The 25,974-nt window shown below is 36.8% G+C and overlaps 1 protein-coding gene across 1 annotated transcript; it reads right to left on the reverse strand.

The window, feature by feature from the left end:
• Positions 1-10,244: 10,244 nt before the first annotated feature.
• On the reverse strand, positions 10,245-10,811 carry LOC137943569 (uncharacterized). Its single transcript, XM_068789053.1, has one exon. It carries the CDS (start codon positions 10,809-10,811, stop codon positions 10,245-10,247), a length of 567 nt encoding a protein of 188 aa, XP_068645154.1.
• Between the last annotated feature and the right edge of the window lie 15,163 nt (positions 10,812-25,974).

Here is a 25,974-nt window from a genome sequence, read left to right on the forward strand (position 1 = left end):
AGGCATATTAAGGAGAAAACAATTGTTTGTAATAAATAATATAAAGTAGGATAGACCAAAAATCTTAAGCCATTTTGTTGTGAAAATGGCATTTCTCACATAGTGCAAGCATTCTTTGTTAGCTAAGGACGACACATGCACCCCATAAAAAAATTAGTTTGTTAAAAAAAAATTTAAAAAAAATTCAAATTAATTTTTATTTTTAAAAATAATTAATTATTAAGTATAATAACTAATTTACCCTTCAAATTTATGAACTATATTGGTCATATTTAGAATGTGACCACATTTTTGAATTAAATATATTTAGAAATATGATATCTAACAAAGATTGTATTTTGACCCATTAAAAATGCCCTAAAAATAGTTAATTATTAAGTATAATAACTAATTTACCCTTCAAATATATGAACTATATTGGTCATATTTAGAATGTGACCACATTTTTGAATTACAACATCTGATTAAATATATTTAGAAATATGATATCTAACAAAGGTTGTATTTTGACCCATTAAAAATGCCCTAAAAATAGTTAATTATTAAGTATAATAACTAATTTACCCTTCAAATATATGAACTATATTGGTCATATTTAGAATGTGACCACATTTTTGAATTACAACATCTGATTAAATATATTTAGAAATATGATATCTAACACAGGTTGTATTTTGACCCATTAAAAATGCCCTAAAAATAGTTAATTATTAAGTATAATAACTAATTTACCCTTCAAATTTATGAACTATATTGGTCATATTTAGAATGTGACCACATTTTTGAATTACAACATCTGATTAAATATATTTAGAAATATGATATCTAACACAGGTTGTATTTTGACCCATTAAAAATACCCTCTTCTAGATTATTTGTTACATATGGTATAGAAAAGTAAAAAATTATATTGTTATAAAAAACACACTCATCTTGTTGAAATTACTAAAGTAAAGTTTCCTATAAAACTAACTTTTGAAACATTTAAATATTCTCCTAACTTATTCATTACATATGATATTGCAAAACATACGACTACAAAACATATAAGCAAGAAATTAAGAAATCATATAATTATAAAACATTTGATCTTGTTATTTAAAATTACTAAAATACCAGTACAATCAAATTCTCTCCCATAATTTTTGTCAAATGTAAAATATAAAAATACAAAAAAAAGACATAATTAAGAAATAACACAGTTCCTTTGTATTTTCCAAAATACCCTTACCATAAAATGCTAATACATTAACTATTTAACCGTGAGAAATATGAGTTTCATTCCTATATAATTAATGTGGGTAGAATTTACTAACTAGTTTTTCATCATATTAGAGACCTTGTTCAATACTATATGCTTTCTAAATTGGCAAGAAAAAGGCAAAAATCAAGTCATTCCAAAATTTGGTAATTTTTTTGGAAAATAACTAAAATTAGTAAAAATAAAACTTAAAAGACATTGATTTAATGTCTTTTAGTCAAAATTATCGAAAAAAATATATTAAGAGCAAGGGTCCATTGCATTCGACTATGCAAAGAATCTTTTACAAGTCAAAATGTCCCAAATAAAAAAAGTCAAATAAATTGCATTAAATATTAAAAAAAATACTTAGTAGTTGATCTTAATCTTAGATAAAATCATCACTATCATCTCTAGTTTCATCTTTACTTGCATCGTTACACTCTTTTACTCTTTCATTGGACTTATCACTTGAATTGTTATTTTTGTTGTCAAATATGTTATTGAAATCCTCTTTACTTCCATACATGTTATCTTAGTAAGAATTATGATTTACTTTGTTTAAACAGAATGGTAGAGTAAATAAAAATAAACTAAATAATTATTATGAAACATTAATAAATGATTACCTTTAAGAACCCATAGGCCATAGCCTATGTTGTCTTATTTGTGTTGACTTTAGTTTATGTGAATTAACTATTGACCCTTACCATCTAGCAAGTACTTAAGTAAACTATATATATGTTACAAGGTGGGACCTACCATGATCACACGAGCAGACATCGTTATCACTTGAGTTGGAAGATTGGGCAATCTTCCTTGATTAATGTAATAAATTTATCTTTCCTTGATTTATGTAGATTTGGATAATCATGATTGATGTAATTAGAGATATTAGAGTCAAAGCTAGGTGGTTTCAATCCACTTGGGTTAGGTTCCGTCCACCCCTGGTCCACTGATGGGTTAGGTACTTGGCTTTTTGTACTTAATAGACCGGTTTTTTGGGTTGTATTGGCTAGACATCTGACATGGTATCAGAGTTGGGCACCACGTTTTGTGTTCGAATTCTGATAGAAGCGGTAGGTAATGGGAACTGTGGGTGTCACAACTAGGTGGTTCCAATCCACCTGGGTTAGGTTCTGTCCACCCCTGGTCCACTGATGGGTTAGGTACTTGGCTTTTCGTACTTAATAGACCGGTCTTTTGGGTTGTATTGGCTAGGCGTTTGACAATTAGGGATCCTATCTTATTTCTAAATATGTAATGAAAATAGTATAAATAAAAGTTTTGTTTGAAGGGTTCAATCAAACTCTCCACTTCTCAACTCGTGAAGAATCTCTCTCTAGCCTAAACTCTTTTTCTCTCTTTTCTCTTCTCTTCTCTCTAAATGAGCTCTCTCTCTCTCTCTCTCTCTCTTTGCTCTTTTTCTTCTCTCTCTCTCATCTTGCTAGAGGTTTCAATCATGGAGTCCTAAATTCATTATGATATCAGAGCATCAAATTTAGGATCCCCACGTCAAAAGAATGCTCGAAGAAGTTATGATCAAATCTACTCATACAAGGCTCTTTATGAAGCATGATTGAAGTTTGTGAGATAAGTTTTTCATTCTTGTTATTATTACTTCATGCTCTTGGTTTTCAAATCTTTAGAGATGGTTCAAAGATGATTTTATTGTTGTCTTAATCTTATGAAATTATTGAGATTTATGCATCTTAGGTTAGAAGAAGTTTACCAAGGTAGTTTTGTCGGTTTGCAAGTTCTTGGCTGAAAATTGGTTTATGTTGAGATTTTCTGCATAAAATGTTATAATTTTGTGGAAACAGATTTTCTTGATGAAGAAAATTTTTCTTGAGTCTATTATGAGCGGTTTTTTATCCATTGGATTTCAAAAATCTAATTACTTAGCTTCTATGCTAAGCTTCTCCATTAACCGAGTTGTTTGAAGAATTCTACTCGGTTTGTGATTTTTTGGAGAATTTTTTGAGAACCATGAGGTGGCTGATTGTTCTTGGAAAATTAACCATCGAATATTGTGTTTTACATAAAAGGAATCAAACACAAAATAAGAAAAGAAGTGGCGAGTTGACGCCAATTCATTTGAAGAAAGATTGTTGTTTTTGAAGATCTTACAATATCTTCTTGATTTGGCCTGATTTTGTTTGATTTTCGATAAATTATATCTTGCCTAATTCATGAGGAATTGAATATATACTGGTTTATCCCAAGCTGGAGTCAAATATATTTTTGGAATGATCTTGGAAAGATCTAATTTGGAATTGCTTCCTTACCTTACTTGATTTCTTGCTCAATGATTGATTTTTTGTTATTCTCTACAAGGAAGACTAGAGAATTAATTATATAAATTTTTGGCCAGCAAGTTGACTGGCCTAAGAGGGTCCCCTTCTTGCCTAAAGACCTGAGAAGCTTGGGTTCTCCTCCCATCTACCTGAGCTAGCCTTGGTTGGTCTTTGTTACAATGTGGGGACCGACCATGGTGCTCGAGCTGGTGGGACCCACCATGAGGACGTGGGACACCAAGAAAAGTCCTCACCCAAGCAAGCACGAGTTAAGGAATTAAGAAGCACAAACTGAAATGAGTTAGAAGACTTGAAGATCAAGTGGGGACCACAAATATCTCAAGAGCTAGCAACCTTATCAAGATGACCTGGAAGATCATGAGGGACCCACAAGGATAAGGCCACGAGCTGGCATGCTCCATTATATTCACCTGAATGAAGAAAGAGTTCTACTTCAACTCATATTAGTCTTCTAGTAGATTGGTTTGAATAGACTTATCTTAGAGAGTTATAGTTGGAATGTAATTAGGATTGAAAGGCTAATTGTATAAGGACTCTACCTCTTCCTCTACTATCAATATAGGTGTTGTAATTGGGAATTAATCAAGTTACACATCTTCTTCTTGAGTAAATCTCTCTCTCTCTCTCTCTCTCTCTCTCTCTCTCTCTCTCTTTTCTTGGCGCCTCCTCTCTTTTCTCTTTTTTGTTTCTCTCTACCCGAGAGCCCTTCTTCCCTTTTCTTCTTTTTTCTTTCTTCTTTCTCTTGCTCGGAATTATGGAAAAGGGATCCTAAATTCAACATAGTATCAGAGCATTAAATTTAGGATCCCTCATCAAAGGAATGCTCTAAAGAAGTGATGATCAACACTACTCATTGAAGGTTTTTTTTTTAAGGAAGAACACAAGCCGTGAGATAAGTGTTCAATTTTTTTTTCATGTTACTGGTTTCTGAATTTTAGAAGGTGATTTAAGGATGAGTATGTGAATGCTTTCATCTTATTATATTATGGATATGTATGCCTCTCTATCTAGAAGAAGCTATCAAAACAATTTTGTCAGTTTGGAAATTCTGTTAACCGAGACCAGTACATGATCAGATTGTTGGAGTTTTTTTTCGTGGGAACAAGAGTCATCTGATATTTAAGATTGTTATTGAGTCTCTTATGAGTGGTATTAGAGAAAAAAATAAGAATGATAATTTAGCATCAATGCTAAAATTCCCCATACATCGAGTTGTTTGAAGAGTACTACTTGGTGTTATTATTAGATTTTTTTGAAGAAGGGCCTATCATGCCTGAAAAGAATATGAATATCAAAAGTGATATACTGAGAATTACCACCATACCCTTACATGGGGTATCAAATTTTATGAGTTGGTCCACATCGGTTCGGAGGTTCCTTATAACAAAAGACCTACTTGGTCACCTCACCACCCGAGGACCACCTATTGATGAAGATGATATTTTTTATAACAAATGGTTGAAAAATGATACTTTGGTGATTAATTGGCTAATCAATAGCATGGAAGAACATGTCTCCAACAATGTCATTCATCTTGACACTACTAAACAAATTTTGGAGACATGTGCTAAATTGTACTCTTGCCCGGATACTCTACATAGACCATATGACATTCTCCAAAGAATGTTAAATACTAAACAAGGAGAAAATATCCATGAGTACTTGGCCCGCTTTAGAGGCTTTCTTCAAGAGTGGAAGTTAGCTCAGCCTTCAGCCACATATATTTCTATCCAAGACAAACAGAAGGAAGCCTTAATTATTGCTATTTGTCTTGCAAATATTAAACCCCATCTTGAGATTGCCAAGAGTCAACTTCTGAGTGATTCAGCTGTCCCCAAGTTTGATGATGTATGAGCAACACTACTTCGTATTCCAGACACTTCTTCCTCCACTACTGAAGTGTCATCCGCTATTTATTCCGATCATAGAGGATTATAGGCAGAGGTTATAGAGGAGGCAGAGAAAGAGGTGGAAGGACTGGTGCTGGCAGAGCAGATGGGAAAGAATGCACTCATTGTAAAAAAAATTGGCCACACTAAAGATCAATACTATTACAAGGATTCCAAGGCGTGTACTTATTGTGGACAATATGGCCATTATATAGAAATATGCTATAAAGCCAATGGACAGTTAAAATTGACAAGGGCTAATCAAGCCTTTATAAGTGATACAAAAGAAGAACAACCCACAAAATCAGCAACACATAAATTTTTTACTGAAGAAGAGTATGAGCTATTTCAGAAAATGGAGACAATGTAGGGTTCTTCTACTAGTTCCTCCGCAACTACTGCTGCCACTACCGCTTCAGGTATGCTATTTGCCTCATCTTCATCCTGGATAATTGACTCAGGAGCCTCCGAGCATCTTATAGTTAACAAAAATTTATTACATTCTCTATCTTCGATTCTTTCACACAAGTTTGTTACCATAGTTGATGGTTCTCAAACCAAAGTCCAAGGGAAAGGTTCCACTTTTGTCACACCATCACTTCCGCTCACTGATATTCTTTTCATTCCTACTTTCCCTTTGAATCTGTTATCTGTTAGTCAGCTGACAAAATATTTTAATTGCTCTGTTACCTTCTCACCCACTTCATGTGTCATTCAGGTCTTATATCGAAGCAGGTGATTGGTGGAGGCCATGAACAAGGAGGGCTTTACTACTTGGATGTGAGAAAAATGAATATAGTTTCCACTACTAAAAATGAGACATGGTTATGGCACAATTGGTTGGGACATCCATTTGCACAATCTCTTCATTATATGTTTCCTTTTCTTAAACTAAGGTCATAATTTCGTTGTGAGGTTTGCCAATTGAGTAAACATCAAAGGAGTACATACTCTCCTCGTCCAGAAGTCAAAAGTGTTATTCCATTTTCTTTAATTCATAGGGATGTTTGGGGGCCCTTGAGTGTCTCCAATATTTCTAAAGCAAAATACTTTATTACATTTATTGATGATTTCACTCGCACAACTTGGTTGTTTATATTTAAGGAGCATTCTGAGATACCATTTATTTTTAAGTCATTTCATTCTATGGTACTCACATAATTTGGTCAAAAAATAAAAATTCTCCGGTCTGATATGCTAAAGAATATGTTTCCAAAGACCTTGACATTTTTTGTCAAGAAAATGGCATTATCCATCAAACATCATGTGCCTATACTCCTCAACAAAATGGTGTAGCCAAATGGAAGAACCGTCATATTCTTGTGGTAGCTCGAGGTTTATTGTATGCTATGAAAGGATACTACGATATCTGAAAGGAGCTCTAGGAAGAGGGTTTCAATATAAAAACCATAGTCACTTGAACATCGAAGGATTCTCAGATGCAAACTGGGCCGGATCCCTGGATGACAGAAAATCTACTTATGGATTTTGTACGATGGTTGGAGGGAATTTGGTTACATGGAAAAACAAGAAGCAAAATATAGTAGCACGATCTAGTGCAAAAGCATAATACAGAGCCATGGCACACACTGTTAGTGAACTCATATGGATAAGATCTCTTCTCAATAAATTGGGATTCTACAAAGAAGCTCCGATAGATCTATACTATGACAATCAAGAAGAAATACACATTACATTGAATCCAGTATGTTAGGATCTTCCCGAGCCATGGATCGAGTCACCCTTCTTTCCTCTCTTCCCTCCATATTGAATATTGACGCTGGAAGAGGATTCTTGTTTCTGGAATGTGGAATGGTGGGATTCGGAATGGAATGATTGAGCTTTGAAGGAAGCTTGACCTGGACCTCAGTGGAAGAATCCGAACTAGACTACTGAGGGAGAATCCGACCTGATTAATTCTAATTTTCTCAATGCTTGCTTTCATTCACCTTGATGTCCCCATAAATAGGGTTGAGGACGGAGATACAAGGTAGACCCATGGGTAAACTGGTTCATGTCACATTACATCTAAACCAAACCAAACCAAATTGAATTACATGAATAGGAAAATAACATAATTTAATTCCTACACCTGTTGATAACTCGTGATGCTATGGAGTCCATAACATCACCCCCCTCTTGGAGAAAGAGCTATTCCTCAAGCTCGAAAGAGGGGTATAAGCCTCTGAAAGCTGCTATGGGCTCTCATGTAGTGTCACTGGGGTCAGCATTAGCCCACTGCACTAGTATCTCCCAATCACCCTGAATGCGACGAGCCTGCAACACCTGCACTGGAGTAGAAAGGACATGTCCCTCATGTAGTGGTGGCAGAGGGGTGTGCAGCAAGGGAGAGTCGCCCTGGAAGGCCTTCAGTTGGGAGACATGAAACACATTGTGGATCTTTGTCTCTGGCGGAAGCTGCAAGCGGTAGGCGACGGTGCCAATGCGGTCCATCACCGGAAAGGGACCATAATACTTCGGAGAGAGCTTGTGGCGTTTGGAGGCTTTCAGTGAAAGCTGCTTGTAATATTGGAGACGCAGCCATCCATAATCTCCTGGAGAAAAGAATACTTCTCAGTGCTTCTTATCATAATATAATTTCATAGTATGCTGGGCCTCCTGGCGATGAGTGCGCACCTCACTGAGCATGACGTCCCTTTCTACTAAAGATTGGTCCAAAGTGGCTACCTTGGATGCACCTGGTTCATACGATAAAAGTCGAGGCGGATCTCTGCCATATACTACCTTGAATGGAGTAGTTCCGAGTGCGCTATGGTAGGAGGTGTTGTAATAGAATTCAGCCCAGGCGAGCCACTTAACCCACCATTTAGGTGAGTCCCCCGTGAAACAACGAAGATACATCTCAATCGTCCGGTTGACAACCTCGGTCTGTCCATCAGTCTGCGGATGGTAGGCAGAAGAGAACGCCAACATTGTGCCTTGCAGCTTGAATAGTTCTTTCCAGAATGTACTGGTAAAGATAGCGTCTCTGTCACTGGTAATGGAGGTAGGCATCCCATGTAATCGGACAATATTATCCATCAATAGCTGAGCTACGTGAGTTGCTGTATAAGGATGCACCAGAGGGAGGAAATGGTCATACTTTGAGAAACAATCAACCACTACAAATATAATGGATTTGCAGGACGAAGAGGGAAGGCCATCAATGAAGTCCATGGAAATATCTGACCAGACTTGTGACGGTAGCTGAAGTGGTTGGAGCAACCCGGCTAGACTTAGTGATTCAGCTTTATTCCGTTGACAAATCTGACAAGCCGCCACATAATCTGCTATACTGCGCTTCATACACTTCCAATAAAAGGCCCGACTGATTCAGAAATATGTTTTTTGTCGGCCCTCATGTGTACTGTCATGAAAAGAGGCTAGAATGCTGTGAATAAGTGGTGACGTGTGGTGCAGAAAAATCCGGTTTTTGAATAGGATAAGACGATCCTGCATCATCCACTGTTTCTTTGATGTCGCCTGCTGAATCTCATGATATAATGCAATAAGTTCTGGATACTGTTGTGTCTCCTCCCTAATAGAATCTAACAAGAGAGCTCTGGGCTGACTGATAGCATGTAAGTGCGGCTCTGGAATGTCTCGGCGAGATAAAGCATCAACCCCCACATTCAAACTCCCAGGTTTATACTCCACGGTAAAGTCAAACCCCATCAGTTTACTTAACCAATGCTGCTGAGGGGAGATGGTGAGGCGCTGCTCAAGAAGATACTTGAGGCTACAATGATCGATGTGAATCAGAAATGGGCGCCCCCAAAGATAAGGCCGCCAATGCTATATTGCCTTAGCTAAACCGATCAATTCCCTCTCATAAGCTGCTAACTTGTGATGGTGTTGGCCAAGCTGGCGGCTGAAATAAACGATCGGGTGTCCTTGTTGATGTAACACTGCACCGATACCGCCACCCGAAGCATCACATTCCACCAAAAATAACTCATCAAAGTCCAGTAGCTGCAAAACCAGCGCTGATGATAAGGCTTCTTTCAACTGCTGAAAGGAATGAGCCGCTGTTTCGGACCAGGTGAATGCATTTTTCTTGAGTAGGTTGTTGAGCGGTGCTGCAATTTGGCCATAGCTGTGGATAAATTTCCTGTAATACCCAGCGAGGTCCAAAAATCCCCTTAAGGCTGTAATGGAGGTGGGAGGAGGCCAATCGGTGACGCCCTGAATCTTACTCTGGTCAACCTTCACCCCAACTGCTTAAATAACGTGGCCCAAGTATGCCACTTCGGAGGTGCCCATAGAATATTTGGCCTTATTTAAAACCAAACGATGGGAGCGGAGAAGAGTAAATACCTAGTGAAGGTGCTAAAGATGCTTGTCCCAATTTTTGCTATACACCAATATATCATCAAAAAATACCAAAACATATTTCCGCAAGAGAGAGGAAAATACCTCATTCATGAGGGCCTGGAATGTGGAAGGCGCATTGGAGAGACCAAATGGCATCACGAGGAACTCGAAATGACTGTGGTGCGTGCGAAACATATTCTTCTCCACATCTGAAGGATGAACGCGGATCTGATGATAGCCAGACTTCAGGTCCAGCTTGGTAAATATAGTGGCACCGTGTAACTCATCTAGCAACTCGTCCACCACTAGGATTGAAAATTTGTCTTTAATTGTGTGAGCGTTGAGTTGCCTGTAGTCCACACAAAACCTCCACGACTTATCATGCTTTTTGACCAGTAATATCGGGGATGAGAAAGGAGACCTGCTTGGCTGAATAATTCCTTGGGCGAGCATATTTTGGCACTGCCTCTCAATTTCATCCTTCTATAGGTGAGGGTAACGGTAAGGCCGAACCACCATAGGTTCAATTCCCATCTTCAATCGGATGCGGTGATCACAGTGGCGAATAGGCGGAAGAGCAGTAGGTTCATGAAATATATCATCAAAGTTTGTAAGTAATTGAGATAACTTACAGTTGTCGGTGCTCTGGACCTGAACGACTTGAAGTGTGCAGGGCACTGGTGCCTGGGTGCTATGCAATGTGATCTGACGCTGGTCCTCTGTGAAGGTCATGGTCAGAGCCTGGAAATCCCACAAAATAGGCCCCAACAGTTGGAGCCATTTAACTCCCAGTACCAGATCAAATCCTGTCAGTGGAATCAACAAGAAATCTACAATAAAGGAGTGTCCCTCAATATTAAAGAGGGTGGCTGTAGATATTCCCACACTGGCAATTTTGGCCCCATTGGGCACTGAGACGGAGAGGCCTGTTTGCTGCTGGATTACTAACCCAAGTTGTTCTGCCGCTGGCTGACTGATGAAGTTATGCGTGCTGCCAGAGTCAACTAAAGCTAGTAACTGTAGATGATGCAACTGGGCCCGAACCGGCATGGTGTTAGAACTGCGCAAGCCAGTCATGACATGAAGTGAAATCTCTTGACCCTCTTGTTCTGTCTCCACAATGTCTTCCTCTTCAAACAAAGCACACTTAAAAGAAATTTATCCATCTAAGGAATATTAGACAAAAATTTCTAATAGGGAAAGAATTTTTCAATCAAATCCACTTGTTTGAACATAGAGAGTTGTTTGAACAATCCCCCAGAGAGATAGCACATGATAGAACAAAAATGTTTGAACAATAGCATTTGTTCAAACATTGTGACCCATTATATTGTAGAGGAAGATTTTGAGTTTTGAATTGACAATTGTCGGTCTTCAAAATTTATATGTGACCAAACATTGAAATCAATAGCTCGAAACAAAGATTTTAAATACTTTCTTGTATTTTTAAATCCTGTTACAATGTGGGACCCACCATGACATGCAACTATGTTGGGACCCACCATGAGGATGTCAGCCCAAGAGGAGTCACCACATGAGTTGGAATGAGCTGGAATTCATTGAAAGATATGAGGATCAAGTGGGACCCACATGGGCATGACGAGCTGGTATCTTTCCCAACATGAGTTGGAAAGATTTGCATATCTTTCTTGATTTATACGATTGATTTATCTTCCTTAGATTGATGTATTATAAGGGAAAGTAGGAATCTTCATTGATTAAAGAGTTTCCATAATTATGTATTGGAAATAGCATAAATAGGGGGTCTTGGTTGAGGCACTAAATCAAGCTCTCCTCTTCTCTCATTCACGTGAAAGAAATCCCTCTTCTCTCTTTAGTTTTTTCTTCTTCTCCTCTCTCTACCCGAGAACCCTCTTTTCCTTTTCTCTTTTTTCTTTCTCTCTCCCCTTGATTGAGATGTTATTCATGGGGTCCTAAATTCAACATGGTATCAGAGCAACCAATTTAGGATCCCCATGTCAAAGGAATGCTCTAAGCAGATATGATCATAGAAGGGTCTTCATGAAGCAAGATTGAAGCCCATAAGATAAGTTTATTTCTGTTTATGATATTATTGATTTATGCTACTAGTTTTCGGATATTAAAAGGATGGTTTAGAGATTTTTTTATGCATGTATTCATATTATGAGGTTGTGGAAATATTTTCATCTTGGATTAGAAGAAGTTATCAAGGTAGTTTTTGTCAGTTTGAAATTTTTTTTGACCGAGACTAGTTTATGTTGAAATTTTTGCATAAAGAGTTATAACTCTATGGGAATGAGATTCCTTGATAAAGAAGAATGGTATTGAGCCTCTTATGAATGATTATTTGAGAATTTTTTTTCAGAAATTTGATCTTTTAGCTTTTATGTTAAAGCCTCTCCATTAACCGATTTGGTTAAAAAACCTATACTTGGGTTCTTTGACTAGTAGTTGATTGGAGAATTTTTTAAAAGTGAATTGCCTATTACGGCTAAAGAATACATGGGTCAAAATAGTTATATCCTCAAGATTACTAATGTACCCTTGCGAGGGGTATCAAATTATAGGAGTTGGTCCACATTGGTTCGCCGATGCCTTATAACAAAAGACCTCCATAGTCACCTCACCACTCGTGGACCACCTATTGATGAAGATGATATTTTTTACAACAAGTGGCTGAAGAATGATACTTTGGCGATTAGTTGGCTTATTAACAACATGGAAGAACATGTCTCCAATAATATTATTCATCTTGACATGACTAAATAAATTTTGGAGACATGTACTAAGCTGTATTCTAGCTCCGATAACTTACATAGACCATACGATATTCTCCAAAGAATGCTTACCACTAAAAAAGGAGACAATATTCATGAATATTTGGCTCGGTTTAGAGGTCTTCTTCAAGAGTAGAAAATTGCCTAGCCTACCCCCATAGATGTCTCTGTCCAAAACAAACAAAAAGAAGCCTTAGTCAAAGCCATAGGCCTTGCTAACATCAAACCGTATCTTGAAGTTGCTAAGAGTCAACTTCTTAGCTCTTATGCGGTTCCCACCTTTGATGATGTATATGCCACACTTCTCCATATTCTAGATGCCTCTTCCTCTAAAATTGAAGTATCCTCCGTTATGTACTCTGGACATAGGGGGCCATTATCTAACCAAGGCCGAGGCTGAGGCTGAAATTATGGAGGAGGTCGAGGAAGAGGTGGAAGGAATGGGTTTGATAGAACAGATGGAAGGGAATGCACTTATTGTGGGAAATTTGACCACACTAGAGACCAGTACTTCCATTTGAAAGATTGCACCTACTGTGGCATCCTAGGCCACCCAAGAGAAAATTGTTATAAACTCACTGGAAAACCATACTAGAATAAGGCTAACCAAGCCTTAGTGAGTGAAACAAAAGAAGATCAGTCTACCACACTTCCAACAAAGAAAACATTGACTGATGAACTGTATGAGATGTTCCAAAAAATGAGAACAATGACGGGTTCTACTCCAAGCACTTCCTCAACTACCACTGCCACCACTGCTTCAGGTATGCTATCTACCTCTTCTTCATCTTGGATAATTGACTCTGGTGCCTCCGAACATCTTATAGGTAACAAATATTTATTACACTCAGTTTCTCTGTGTCCTTCACATAAATATGTTACCATAGTTAATGGCTCCCAAACTAAAGTTCAAGGGAAATGATCCACTTCTGTTACACCATCACTTCCGCTATCTGATATCCTTTTTGTTCTTACCTTACCTTTAAATATTTTATGAGTTAGTCAACTCACCAAACATTTTAATTGCTCCATCACCTTCTCACCCACTTCATGTGTGTTTCATGATCTTATAACGAAGCAGGTGATTGATGGAGGTCATGAACAAGGGGGGCTCTAATACCTAGATGTGCCAAAAATAAATACCGTTTCAACCAGTGAAACTGAAACCAGGTTATGGCAGAACCGGTTGGGACATCCGTTTGCACAATTTCTTCATCATTTTTTTTCTACTTAGAAAATAAAGTCAAAGTTTCAATGTGAAGTCTGTCAAACGAGTAAACATCAGAGGTTTACATACTCACCTCGACTAGAAGTTAAAAGTGTCACTCTATTTGCCTTAATTCATACTGATGTATGCGGACCCTTGAGTGTCTCAAACATTTCTCAAGAAAAATATTTCATCACATTTTTTGATGACTTCACTCGTACCACTTGGTTATTTCTATTTAAAGAGTGTTCCGAAATACCATTAATTTTTAAATCTTTTCATGCTATGGTACTCACTCAATTTGGTCAGAAAATTAAAATACTTTAGTAAGATAATGCCGAAGAATACACCTCCAAAGACCTTGACTCCTTTAGTCAAGAAAATGACATTATTCATTAAACCTCATGCGCCTATACTCCTCAACAAAATGGTGTAGCTGAACGGGAGAACCGTCATATTCTTGAGTGTTGAATCTATGGAAAAGAAAAATACTTCATTGACTTCATTAACTTATTATAATCAAAGTACATGAACCTCTATTTATCGTAGAGGAAGGTAGTAGAGTCCAATTACAATAAAACTACATTTTTCCCAATTACACCCAAACTCTAACACTTAAAGATAAGTCCTAACATAATTATATAACTCAATATAGATAAAAGACAAACATAAATCAAACTAGAGCTCCTCTAGGACATGACCATAAGATAAAGATGGCCCTATCTTTCGACACTCCCCCTCAAGCTGGGGGTGAGTGAACATCAAGAACTCCCAACTTGTTGCAAATGATGTATAGAATCTTTTTGTATAAATTGGCAGTCCTCCAATCTTCCAACACTCCCCCTCATGCTGGTGCTCTCTTCCTTGAGGCCCAACTGGCCAATTCAGGGGGGTATAACATAGATGTAATAATAAGTTCCTCCATCATGGTGTTCCAACCGTTGACATTTGATATTTTTATGGGGTTTTAAGTTCATTTGTCATGGAATCCCAACCATTGACATTTTTGATATTTTTGACGGGTATTAAGTTCCTTCGTCATGGAATCCCAACCATTGACATTTTTGATATTTTTTATGGGGACAAATAAATAATGGTATGAGGCCACCTCTTCTTCAATACTAATGTCCCTAAAGAGATATAATAGCTATAGCTGAATATAACACGACCATCTTCCAACTCATATAACTCAAACCAAATAATAAACCTTGTAGAAGGACACATGAAATAATCATAATCAGATATAAATATTTTTTCTTAGATGTAGAAGTTTCATCTTTTGTGCTCCCCTTTTCTTGAATATTTTGGTCACATATACTTATCCACAAAATATGAAATAAAATACCACTTTCTTGTAATTCTTCTACTTCTCCCCCTCAAGCAGGGGGGTAATGGCAGTGATACCAGCTTGAACCAAATATCATAGATATAGCAATAAGCCCAAATAATAGAGATGTGTAAATAAGCCCCCAAACCAGGGAGAAGTGAGATATTTTCTTGATATATCTCAAACAGTGATGCAAAACAAAGGACATAAATGCAGATTTTTCAATACAACAGAATACCAACATGACCTTTGAATCTTCCAATGCAAATATATCTTTAAATATAGATCAAATTGACATAAAATTTCTCCTTACGAAACTAGACTTAAATACCTTTCATCCAAGTATAACTTATCTTCATAAAATTTAATTATCAGAATATAAATAATCTGATATATTTCGGTCTCTGTCATCTGGCCAAACTAAGCATTGTTTCTCCTTTTTTTACTGCATGACCATTGACTCTTCCAAGATCAATATCACCTTATAAAAAAAGTCAGATCGAGAATTGGTTGAATAGGAAAGAAAATATAATTACATATCTTTATTTTGATATATAATTGTTCATATAAAGTCTCATTCTTGATAGCATAAAATACCTCGAAAGTTGAAGATTTCTGCTACTGCTTGAACCTTTTTTTCCAATCTGACCTTCGCTACTTCAAATATTGATTTATCTTTGTAAATAAATCCGATTGAAAATTGGTTGAATATGTTAGAGAATATACTTACAAATCTTTCTTTATTTTGATATATATCCATATAAAGTCTCAATTTTTATAGCATAATATACCTCGAAAGTTGAAGCTTTTTGATGCTGCTCGAACCTCTTTTGCAATGTGAACTTCGCTCATTCAAATATCGATTTATTTTTGTAGATAAATCCAATTGGAACAAATCATTTTTCCTTGGAAATTAGACTCAAATATATTTATGTCAATATATATTTTGTAATATAAAAATCTCAGTATAGAGGTGAAAAACGCAAAGCAAACTACAGGTGTAGGGACTAAAAAAAATAACTTTGAACCTAGACTTAGGTTTTAGGGTTTAGAGAAAAGGATCTCATTATCTCTGTGGGTTGACCAAGTCAACTCACAGACCTTGCTCTGATACCTTATTGAATTTATGGAAAATAAAAATACTTCATTGACTTCATTAACTTATTATAATCAGAATACATGAACCTATATTTATAATAGAGGAAGGTAGTAGAGTCCAATTACAATAAAACTATATTTGTCCTAATTACACCCAAACTCTAACAGTTAAAGATAAATCCTAGCATAATTAAATAACTCAATATAGATAAAAGACAAACATAACTCAAACTAGAACTCCTCTAGGACATGACCATAAGATAAAGATGTCTTTGTGAGTCCTTGATCTTCCAACTTATGTGGTAAGGATACCAGCTTGTGGTAATCATGGTAGGTCCTACTTCTTATGGATTTGGGCCCATCTTGTGGGCCTTCCATGGTTGTGTGGGCTTGGGCCATATCTTCCAACATTGAGGTAGCTCGCGGTTTACTATATGCCATGAAAGTTCCATACTTTTATTGGCCACATACAATCCTTACCGCATGCTTTCCCATAGACCGGTTACCATCTTCCATTCTTGGTAATAAATCCCCTTACTCTTTATTATTACCCAATAATGATCCTTTTTCACTACCCTTTAGAGTCTTCGGGTGTCAATGTTTTGTCCATATTTCCTCCCCCAAACACAGTAAACTTGATCCAAAATCTATCAAGTGTATCTTTTTAGGATACTCTCGCATCCAAAAGGGATATGTTTGCTATAATCCCACTCTTCAGTGTTTAGTTGTGTCCAGGGATGTCACATTTTTTGAAGATTTTCCATATTATTTTGGCAATTCTCCTCTAGGTCTATCTTTAGTACTAGGTTCTTCTCAACCGGTTGTGCCCCATGCTATAGAAACAAATCAGCCCCTAGAAACATTGGCTGACACCACACCTTCTGAGTTTATGTATCCCACCAAGGCAAGTCCATCCTCTCCAGTTATTTTTGGCCCGTAATATGATACTTGTCCTATTGCCCTCAGAAAAGAACCCAGATCATGCACCATGCCATCTACTTTTATCCCATAACAAATTTTGTGTGTCATCATCGTCTGTCCCCTGTATGTTATCAATTTCTCTCGGCTATTTCCTCCATATTTGTACCCCAGTCCTATCAAGAGCTCTCAAACATCCAGGGTAGAAGGCGGCAATGGATGAAGAAATGCATGCACTTTATGAAAATTAGACAGGGGCACTAGTACCACTTCCATCTGATAAGAAACCCATCGGTTGCAAATGGGTATTTACAGTGAAACATAATCTAAACGGATTTGTGGCTCACTTGAAAGCTCGCCTCATTGCTAAAGGCTATACACAAAGTTATGGCATTGATTATGAAGAAACCTTCTCTCTAGTGGCAAAAATGAATTTGGTACGTGTATTATTATATCTGGCCGCTAATTCTTCCTGGAAGGTATACAAAATTGATGTAAAAAATGATTTTCTGAATGGGGATATTAGAGAAGAAATTTATACACAATAACCTCCTGGGTATGTTGTTGAGAGGGAGTCCATCTGTCGACTAAAAAAAGCCCTCAATGGTCTGAAATAGTCTCGTCGTGCATGGTTTGAAAATTTTAGCCAAGCACTCATAGGGCCATATTTCACAGATGCTCTGGAGATCACTCAGTATTTATAAAAGACACATCAAAGGCGAAGGTAGTTTTGGCAGTATATGTTGATGATATCATTATAACCAGTAGTGATCCCGAGGGAATCCGGAAAACAAAAGAAAAGATATGTGCAGAATTCCAGACAAAGGATCTTGGACTGCTCAAATATTTCTGGGTATTGAAGTACTACAATCCAAACATGGCATTATATTATCTCAAAGGAAGGATGTCCTTGATCTACTAGAGGAGACCCGAATGATGGGATGCAGACCACTAGAAACTCCTATGGACCAAAATACAAAATTATGTGCAGGTACTGGAGAAGAAGTAGACATCGGAAAATATCAAAGATTGGTGGGAAGACTTATTTACCTCTGCGTAATGAGGCCAAAACTCAGTCATTGTGGTAAGTCAATATATGCACAACCCACAACTCAGTCATTGGCAAGCACAAGAAAGGATATTGCGATATCTGAAAGGAGCACTTAGAAGATGACTTCTTTATAAAAATCATGGTCACTTCAACATCGAAGGATTCTCAGATGCTGATTGGGCACGATCTCCGGATGATAGAAAATCCACTTCGGGATATTGTACGATGGTTGGAGGGAACTTGGTTACATGGATAAGCAAGAAAAAGAATGTAGTGGCATGGTCTAGTATAGAAGCAGAATACATGGCCATGGCACACACGGCCTGTGAACTCATATGGATCAGATCCCTTCTTATTAAACTTGGATTCTACAAAGAAGTTTCTATGGATTTATATTGTCATAATCAGACCGCAATATACATCACATCGAATCCAATCTTCTCTGAGAGAACAAAGCATATTGAAATAGACTGTCACTTCATAAGGGAAATATTACTGTAGACATCTTATCCCTCAAACATATATCTTCGCAAAACCAGGTTGTAGACATTCTCACCAAATTAGTCACTCATTAAATTTTGTCCACCATCTACAGCAAGCTGGGCATCTACGATGTTTTCTCACTCTTAGCTTGAGGAGGAGTGTTACAATGTGAGACCCACCATGACGTGCAACTATGGTGGGACCCACCATGAGGACGTCAGCCAAGAGGAGTCACCACATGAGCTGGAATACATTGAAAGATATGAGGATCAAGTGGGACCTGCATGGGCATGACGAGCTGGTATCTTTCCCAACATGAGTTGGAAAGATTTGCATATCTTCCTTGATTTATATGATTGATTTATCTTCCTTAAATCGATGTATTATAAGGAAAGTAGGAATCCTAATTGATTAAGGAGTTTCTCTAATTATGTATTGGAAATAGTATAAATAGGGGGTCTTGGTTGAGGCATTCAATCAAGCTCACTCTTCTCTCATTCACGTGAAAGAAATCCCTCTCCTCTCTTTAGTTTTTTCTTCTTCTCCTCTCTCTACCCGAGAGCCCTCTTTTCCTTTTTGTTTCTCTCTCTCCCCTTGTTCGAGATATTATTAATGGGGTCCTAAATTCAACAAATCCCACCTTGATCAATTTTTCAAGAGTAGTAAGAGTCATTTTTAGAGGAAAAATGGCTATTTTTTTAATATTGGAATCTATTCTATTTAAACTATATCTAGTCCCAACTTTGTGGAGACAACTGCCTCAGTTCTTCAGAGTTCCCTCAATCAAAGAAACATTTTTTTTCTATCCAATTTTATGAAGAAACCTACCTCAAGGTTGTAAGGTAACTAACTATATTTGATCACTCTTTGAAATAAATTGATTCAAATTAATAGTTCTTGGCTAAATTTTTGTCTCCTTATTTGATATCTTTTGTGTGAGTCCAATATATGATTTGCCCATTGAATCTTTTAATTCAAACTCTGTTGGAAGATATGATATAATTAGGGTGTCATTGATGTAATTAGTTTATGTTTCTTGTCTCTTCTTCACTCCTACTAGGAGATGGATATAATTGTAATATTGTACCTTTATTAGTTATAAATAGAGCTTAAGGAGGAGGTTTTGGAATAAGTTCATATCCTCATATTTCCTCTTGTTTTCTCCCCAACTTGTGTTCTTCTTCTTTCACCATGATGTAATCTATGGAGTCTTAAAAGTCAACATGGTATCAGAGCATTGTTCTAACATTGTGGCCCATTATGTTGTAGAGGAAGATTTTAAGTTTTGAATTGACTATTGTAGGTGTTGAATTTAGGATCTCTTGATTAGGACCTTGAGCAAAGAAGAGTGTGAGAGGAGAAGAGAAGAAGAAGAGAAGAAGAAGAGAAGAAAAGAAAGGGAAAGAGAGAACTTGGCTAGAGAAGAAAAGAGGGAATGAGAAAGAAGATAAGAGTCTTTAGGCTTGCAAAGGGCTTGGACAAATTGAGAGAAGGGGAGAGAACTTGATACTCTACCCCAATCCAAGGGCCTCTATTTTTATTTTTTGAGAGGATGTTACAATGTTTATAATGCCCTTAGGGCTACAAGTTTTACATAAGTAGACATATTTCTTCTTGAGTAATTATATACTCGTGCCATCTTTATGAGATCTCTTCTTATTTACCATGATGCCACCTCTCTTGGACGTGTGAACTTGAGCTCATCTTCTAACACTCCCCCTCAAGCAAGGGGTGGGAAAACTTTATAAAAGCCCAACTTGCTGCAAATGGTGGATAAGATCTTGTGAGTGACTGGCTTTGTGAGGATGTTTACAATTTGTTCTTGTGATGAGATATGTCTAAGAGATATTATGCCAACTTGGAATTTTTCCTATATAAAGTGGCAGTCCACCTCAATATGTTATGTTTTTTTTAAGGAAGATCGGATTCGAAGTGATATGTATATCATCTTGATTATCGCAATGTAGATCCATAAAAGCTCCATTATAGAATCCCAAATCAGTGGAAAGGATCCGATCCATATAAGCTCACTGAATGTGTGTGCCATAGCTCTATATTTTGCCTCTGCACTCGACCTTGCAACCACATTCTGCTTCTCACTTCTCTATGTAACCAAATTTCCTCCAACCAGTGTACAAAATCTAGAAGTGGCCTTTGTATTATCCAAGGATCCAACCTAGTTTGCATATGAGAAGCCTTTTTGTTGAAGTGACCATGGTTTTTATAGAGAAGTCCTCGTCCTGGAGCTCCTTTCAAATATCGTAATATTCTTTCCAAAACTTGCCAATGAGTAAGTTGTGGTTTGTGCATGTATTGACTTACCACACTTATTGTATATGATATATTTGGTCTTGTTACATTGAGGTAACTAAGTTTTCCCACAAGTATTTGATATTTTCCCTATATCAACATCTTCTCCAGAGCTTGCAGATAGCTCGGTATTTGAATCCATAGGGTATCTGCTGGTCTACATCCCATCATTCCTATCTCCTCAAGTAGATCAAAGACATATTTTCTTTGAGATAATATGATCTCATGCTTCAATTGTAACACCTCAATACCTAGAAAACATTTAAGTAGTCCAAGATCATTTATTTTGAACTTTTCACATATCTTGTTTTTGGCCTCTTGAATGTTATTTGAATCATTGCCGATTAAGACAATATCATCTACATAGATTGTAAGGAGTACTTTCCCTTTGGGGTTGTCTTTAATAAATACCCAAAGTGATCTACTGAGCATCAATGAAATCAACCCGTATCATTGCTTAGCTAAATTTATCAAACCAAGCTTGAGGAGACTGTTTTAGACCATATAGTGATTTTCTCAATCTGTATATCAACTCCCCCTCAACTAAAAATTCAGGTGGTTATAGCATATATATATTGTTTATTTAATATCCCGATTCAAGAAAACATTTTTTTACATTAAGCTGATATACCGACCGTAATGAATTAGCAACAAGGGATAACAATATACATACCGAGTTCAGTTTGGGCACCAGAGAGAATGTTTTTGCATAATCGATTCCATAGCACTGAATATAGCCTTTGGCAATGACGTGTGACTTAAGGCGAGCAACTGATTCATCGAGATTGTGTTTAATGGTATAAACTTACTTGTAGTCCACGAGTTTCTTGTGTGAAGGAAGAGGAACTAGAGTCCACATCTAAATCTCATATAGTGCATGCATTTCTTCTTCCATTGGCTTTCCATCCTGGATGCGTCGGAGCTTCCTGATAGGACTATGGCACAAAGGTGGAAGAAATAGATGTAAGAAATTGACAATAGAAAGAAGACGGCTTACTTTGGTGGGATCCATAAACTTCGTAGGTGTGGTATCGTTCGATGCTTCAAGAGGTTAAAAAATATCTGCAACAAGGGCATAACCAATCAAGGAGAGGCTTGTACAAATGAGAGACCCGGATGAGCATTTTTGAAGTAGTATGAAGTGTTTTAAAAAAAGGTCACATCCCTAGACCCAATTAACCTTTAGAGAATAGGGTTATAACAAACATAACCTTTTTGTGTGAGAGAGTATCCCAAGAAGATACACTTGATAGATTTTGGGTGAACTTTATTTTTCTGAGGTAATGTCACATGAACAAAACATGTGCAACCGAAAAATCTTGAAGGAAGTGAAAATGGTTCATAATTTTGAAATAATAAAGAGTATGGGGATTTATGACCGAGTACAGATGAGGGTAACCTATTAATAAGAAAACAAGCAGTAAGTATGGCATGTGGCCAGTAGAAATATGGTACCTTCATGTAGTATAGTAAGTCATGGGCTACCTCTAGGAGATGTCGGTTCTTCCATTCTTCTACACTGTTCTGTTGAAGGGTATAAACATAAGATATCTGATGGATAATACCATTTTCTTGATAAAAGGAGTCAAGGTCACTAGAGAGATACCCTTTGGTATTATCAGACCAAAGTACTTTTATTTTCCATCCAAATTGAGTGATCACCATAGCATGAAATGACTTAAATATGGATAAAATTTCAGATCTCTCTTCAAAGTGGAATATTCATGTGACTTGAGTAAAATTATCAATAAAAGTGATAAATTACTTAACTCTGGAAATGTTTGAGACACTCAAGGGTAGAGGTGGCATTGAATCGAATCGGTTCAAGAACAACTCGAGCTCGGCTTAGTTCGGTTAAAAAAATCCCAAGCTCGAACCGAGTTCGAGATGAGGTTCGGGCTTATTTAACTAAATGAGTCCAGCTCGAGCGAATCATGATTAGGTTTGGTGGCTTACGAGCCGGTTCATTACTTAACGAGCAATTTTGGGCCCGAGCCCTAATATTTTTGGCAAACCTTCCTTTCCTCTCTTCGACTTTTTGTTGTTTCTTTGGGCTTCGATTTTGAGGAGTAGTGAATCAGGGGTTCGAGAGGCTTAACAAAATCATATGAAAATCTGGAGGAAATCACTGATGTTGTTATGAAGTTCCCTCAGCCGGATCTTTTCCAAGCCTAAACAAAGAAAGAAGAGGTATGCAATCTGGCCCTTTAGGTAAGTTTTCATTTTTATTCGATTTCATCATATATTTCTACGATTTCTTCCTCAATCTCTTCGTTCTTCGTCGCCAATCAATTTTTTGTAACCAAGGAACAATTTACAGAGCTGAGCAACCTATTGAAAGGTTACAGGACAAAAGGAAGCTCATCTACCCCCTCTCTCCCCTTTCTCTCTCTCGGCTAGAGGTGCTTGCGGCCATTATAGTGGTGACCAGAGGAGCTTGATGCCATTAGAGTGGAGACCAGAGCTAGAGGTGAGCAGAGCCTTTCGAAACCAAGCTAGTGATTAAAGGAGGGAAAACGTGCACCCCTCAAGTCAGATCAGCCTACCCTTATTTTTATGTGAATTATTGCCATTTTTTATAGTTTTAATGGTGGTTTTATAGTTCTATTTCTATGAATTATTGCCAGTCTTTTAGGTATGTATAGGATTATTTTATACCTTGCATGATTCATACAGACATGTCGGCATACAGAGAGGACTTTTGCAGAATTAAATGAGAAAGTTTTTTTTTCAAAGAATAAGTGTTCATGAAACACTTGAAGCATAATGCCAGAAAATTTGTTGCTTTAGGAAAAAAAAAGAGTTTTGACATCAAAGTTGTCTCAGGAGTACAAGAATTTGCTGCAAATGTCCACAAAAATCTTCTCCTATTGCACATCATCAAGGGCTGAATAGACAGATGACACCAAAAAAACATAATGCTGGTGATGAGACCAATAAAAAGAACAAAAGAAATGTAGTAGTAAATGCTCAAGACAAGTGTTTTGCAATTCACTTTAGTGAACTGTTGTAAAAGACAACCAAATATACTACAAATATGCGGTGATTTTAATTAGTATATAGCTATACAAATATAGGTCATAGTATTGTAGGAAGAGAAAGCTGACATCCAAAGATGCCCTCAAGGCTCTGTGTTTCATCTCTCTTTGTTTTTGGGGATAGGATCTCTCACTTACATTGGACTCTCAATATATAAAAAAAAATAGATGCATACAAAACGTGATGGTTTTCTGAGTCCTTAAACTTTTCACCTGTTATTGGATTCGAGCTTTCCATTATTTTGCACTGTTCTATCATCTTTCCTTAGTTGCCTTGCTCTTTTTGATGACCAGCTTTATACTAGCATTCTGATTTCAAGACTCAACCCAAATTATTGATGCTCAGGAGTGACAACTCACATTTTGGGATGGAGATGGCAAAATGAAGGTGCCACATCTTTATATATAAACATTAATATTAAAACATCCAGTATATAATCAGAAAATGTTGCGTCTAGACATTATCTCAGCACCAATGCTTACTCAAGCTAACATAGTATTGCGCCCAAAATTCTTCTTCAGAGAAGGTAATTTTCCAATCGAATGCAAGTATAAAATATCAACACTATTCAGTGGCATGTATTTCTAATGTTCATTCTCAAAAGAGATATTTCTAACTTCAAAACCTTAGGGCACAAGGTACATATCCCTGGACAATTCACAAGATTGGTGAGAATATATCCTTTAAAAAGAGCATTAAGAATGGTTGATATCTTCATAAGCACAATAGGAAAATTGTACATAGGAGCATAGCACTACTGTACTTTTCCCACTTGACCCACCATTTAACTCCACCAGTTTAAGTTTTCTTCAATGAAAAAATCAGAAGGAAAATGTCGTCTATATGATCTCTTTGAATAACTTGAAACAAAAACATATTAACTCCACATGATCATCTACTAAAAATAATACTATATGGTTGAGTCTAATAGACAAGAGTATGAAGCTACTGGGTACAAATAGATTAAACCTTTACAGGATTTCATGCTATGGAAGATACTAATAAACAAAACTAAATTTGTCAAATAATTGCACAAAAATAGTTCAGGATGCTAGTAACATAGAAAATGCCTCAGATATTTGCTCATCATGGAAACGATGATGTCAATAGTAGTATAGTTTATAAATTTATACTGGATTTATAGTTTTTATTTGGGTGAGTATAAATTGATATTGATATTTATTTAATTTTTTGTGTTTGATTATTGTATAAAGTTTATGCATATTATTATCTAGAGTTTATGAATAATTTTATGCAGAGTGTATAGACAATTTTTTGCAGGTATTATGTACATAGGTTATACCTAATTTTAGGTAGAGGTCAAGCCCAATATTAAGTAAAATGTATGCATAATTTTATATACAATTTATTTGACATATGTTTTTGAGCTCGAACTCATTTAAAATTATTTGACAAGTTTTAAATGTATGTTGGAGCTCAGAATCGGTTAAAATTATTGGGCTCGAGCTCGATTACAATTTTAGGCTCGAGGCTGGGTTCGGGTCGAGCTCGAGTTCAAAATATTTAAATCAAGCCCAATTCGAACATTGATAGGTTTGAGCTCGTCTCGATTCTATGCCACCCCTACTCAGGGGTTCCCATACATCAATGTGGATCAAGGAAAAAGGAGCTACACCTTTAAGTTCAGTCTAAGGAGAGTATATGGTCCACTGGTGTTTGCTTAGTTGATACACTTCACAATTTACAACTGACAAATGTTTAAAAGTTGGAAAGAGATGTTGAAGAGATGGTGCTAAAGGGTATCCCAATCGATTGTACCATAATCTTGCCTTGGTTTGCTTGGTTGAGACTGCATTTATTTGAGGCAAGTCCAAGTAGTAAAACCGCCCTTGTTCATGGCCTCCACGAATCACCCGCTTTGTTGTTAGATGCTGAAAAACACAAGAAGAGGGAGAAGGTGATAGAGCAATTAAAGTGTTTAGTAAGTTTGACAGACTCAAAATAGGTTCAAGGAAAAAGTTGGAACAAATAGGATATCTTTGAGCAGAAGTAGTGGTGTA

The sequence above is a fragment of the Aristolochia californica genome, unplaced genomic scaffold (assembly GCF_029961685.1).
Source record: "Aristolochia californica isolate CCGP_79_NKW_82.1479 unplaced genomic scaffold, dmAriCali1.0.hap1 SCAF_11, whole genome shotgun sequence".
Taxonomy (NCBI): domain Eukaryota; kingdom Viridiplantae; phylum Streptophyta; class Magnoliopsida; order Piperales; family Aristolochiaceae; genus Aristolochia; species Aristolochia californica.

What these genes read in the sequence shown, in the direction of transcription:
- LOC137943569 (XM_068789053.1), bottom strand. Translation starts at nt 10,811, where the DNA reads ATGCCGGTTCGGGCCCAGTTGCATCATCTACAGTTACTAGCTTTAGTT.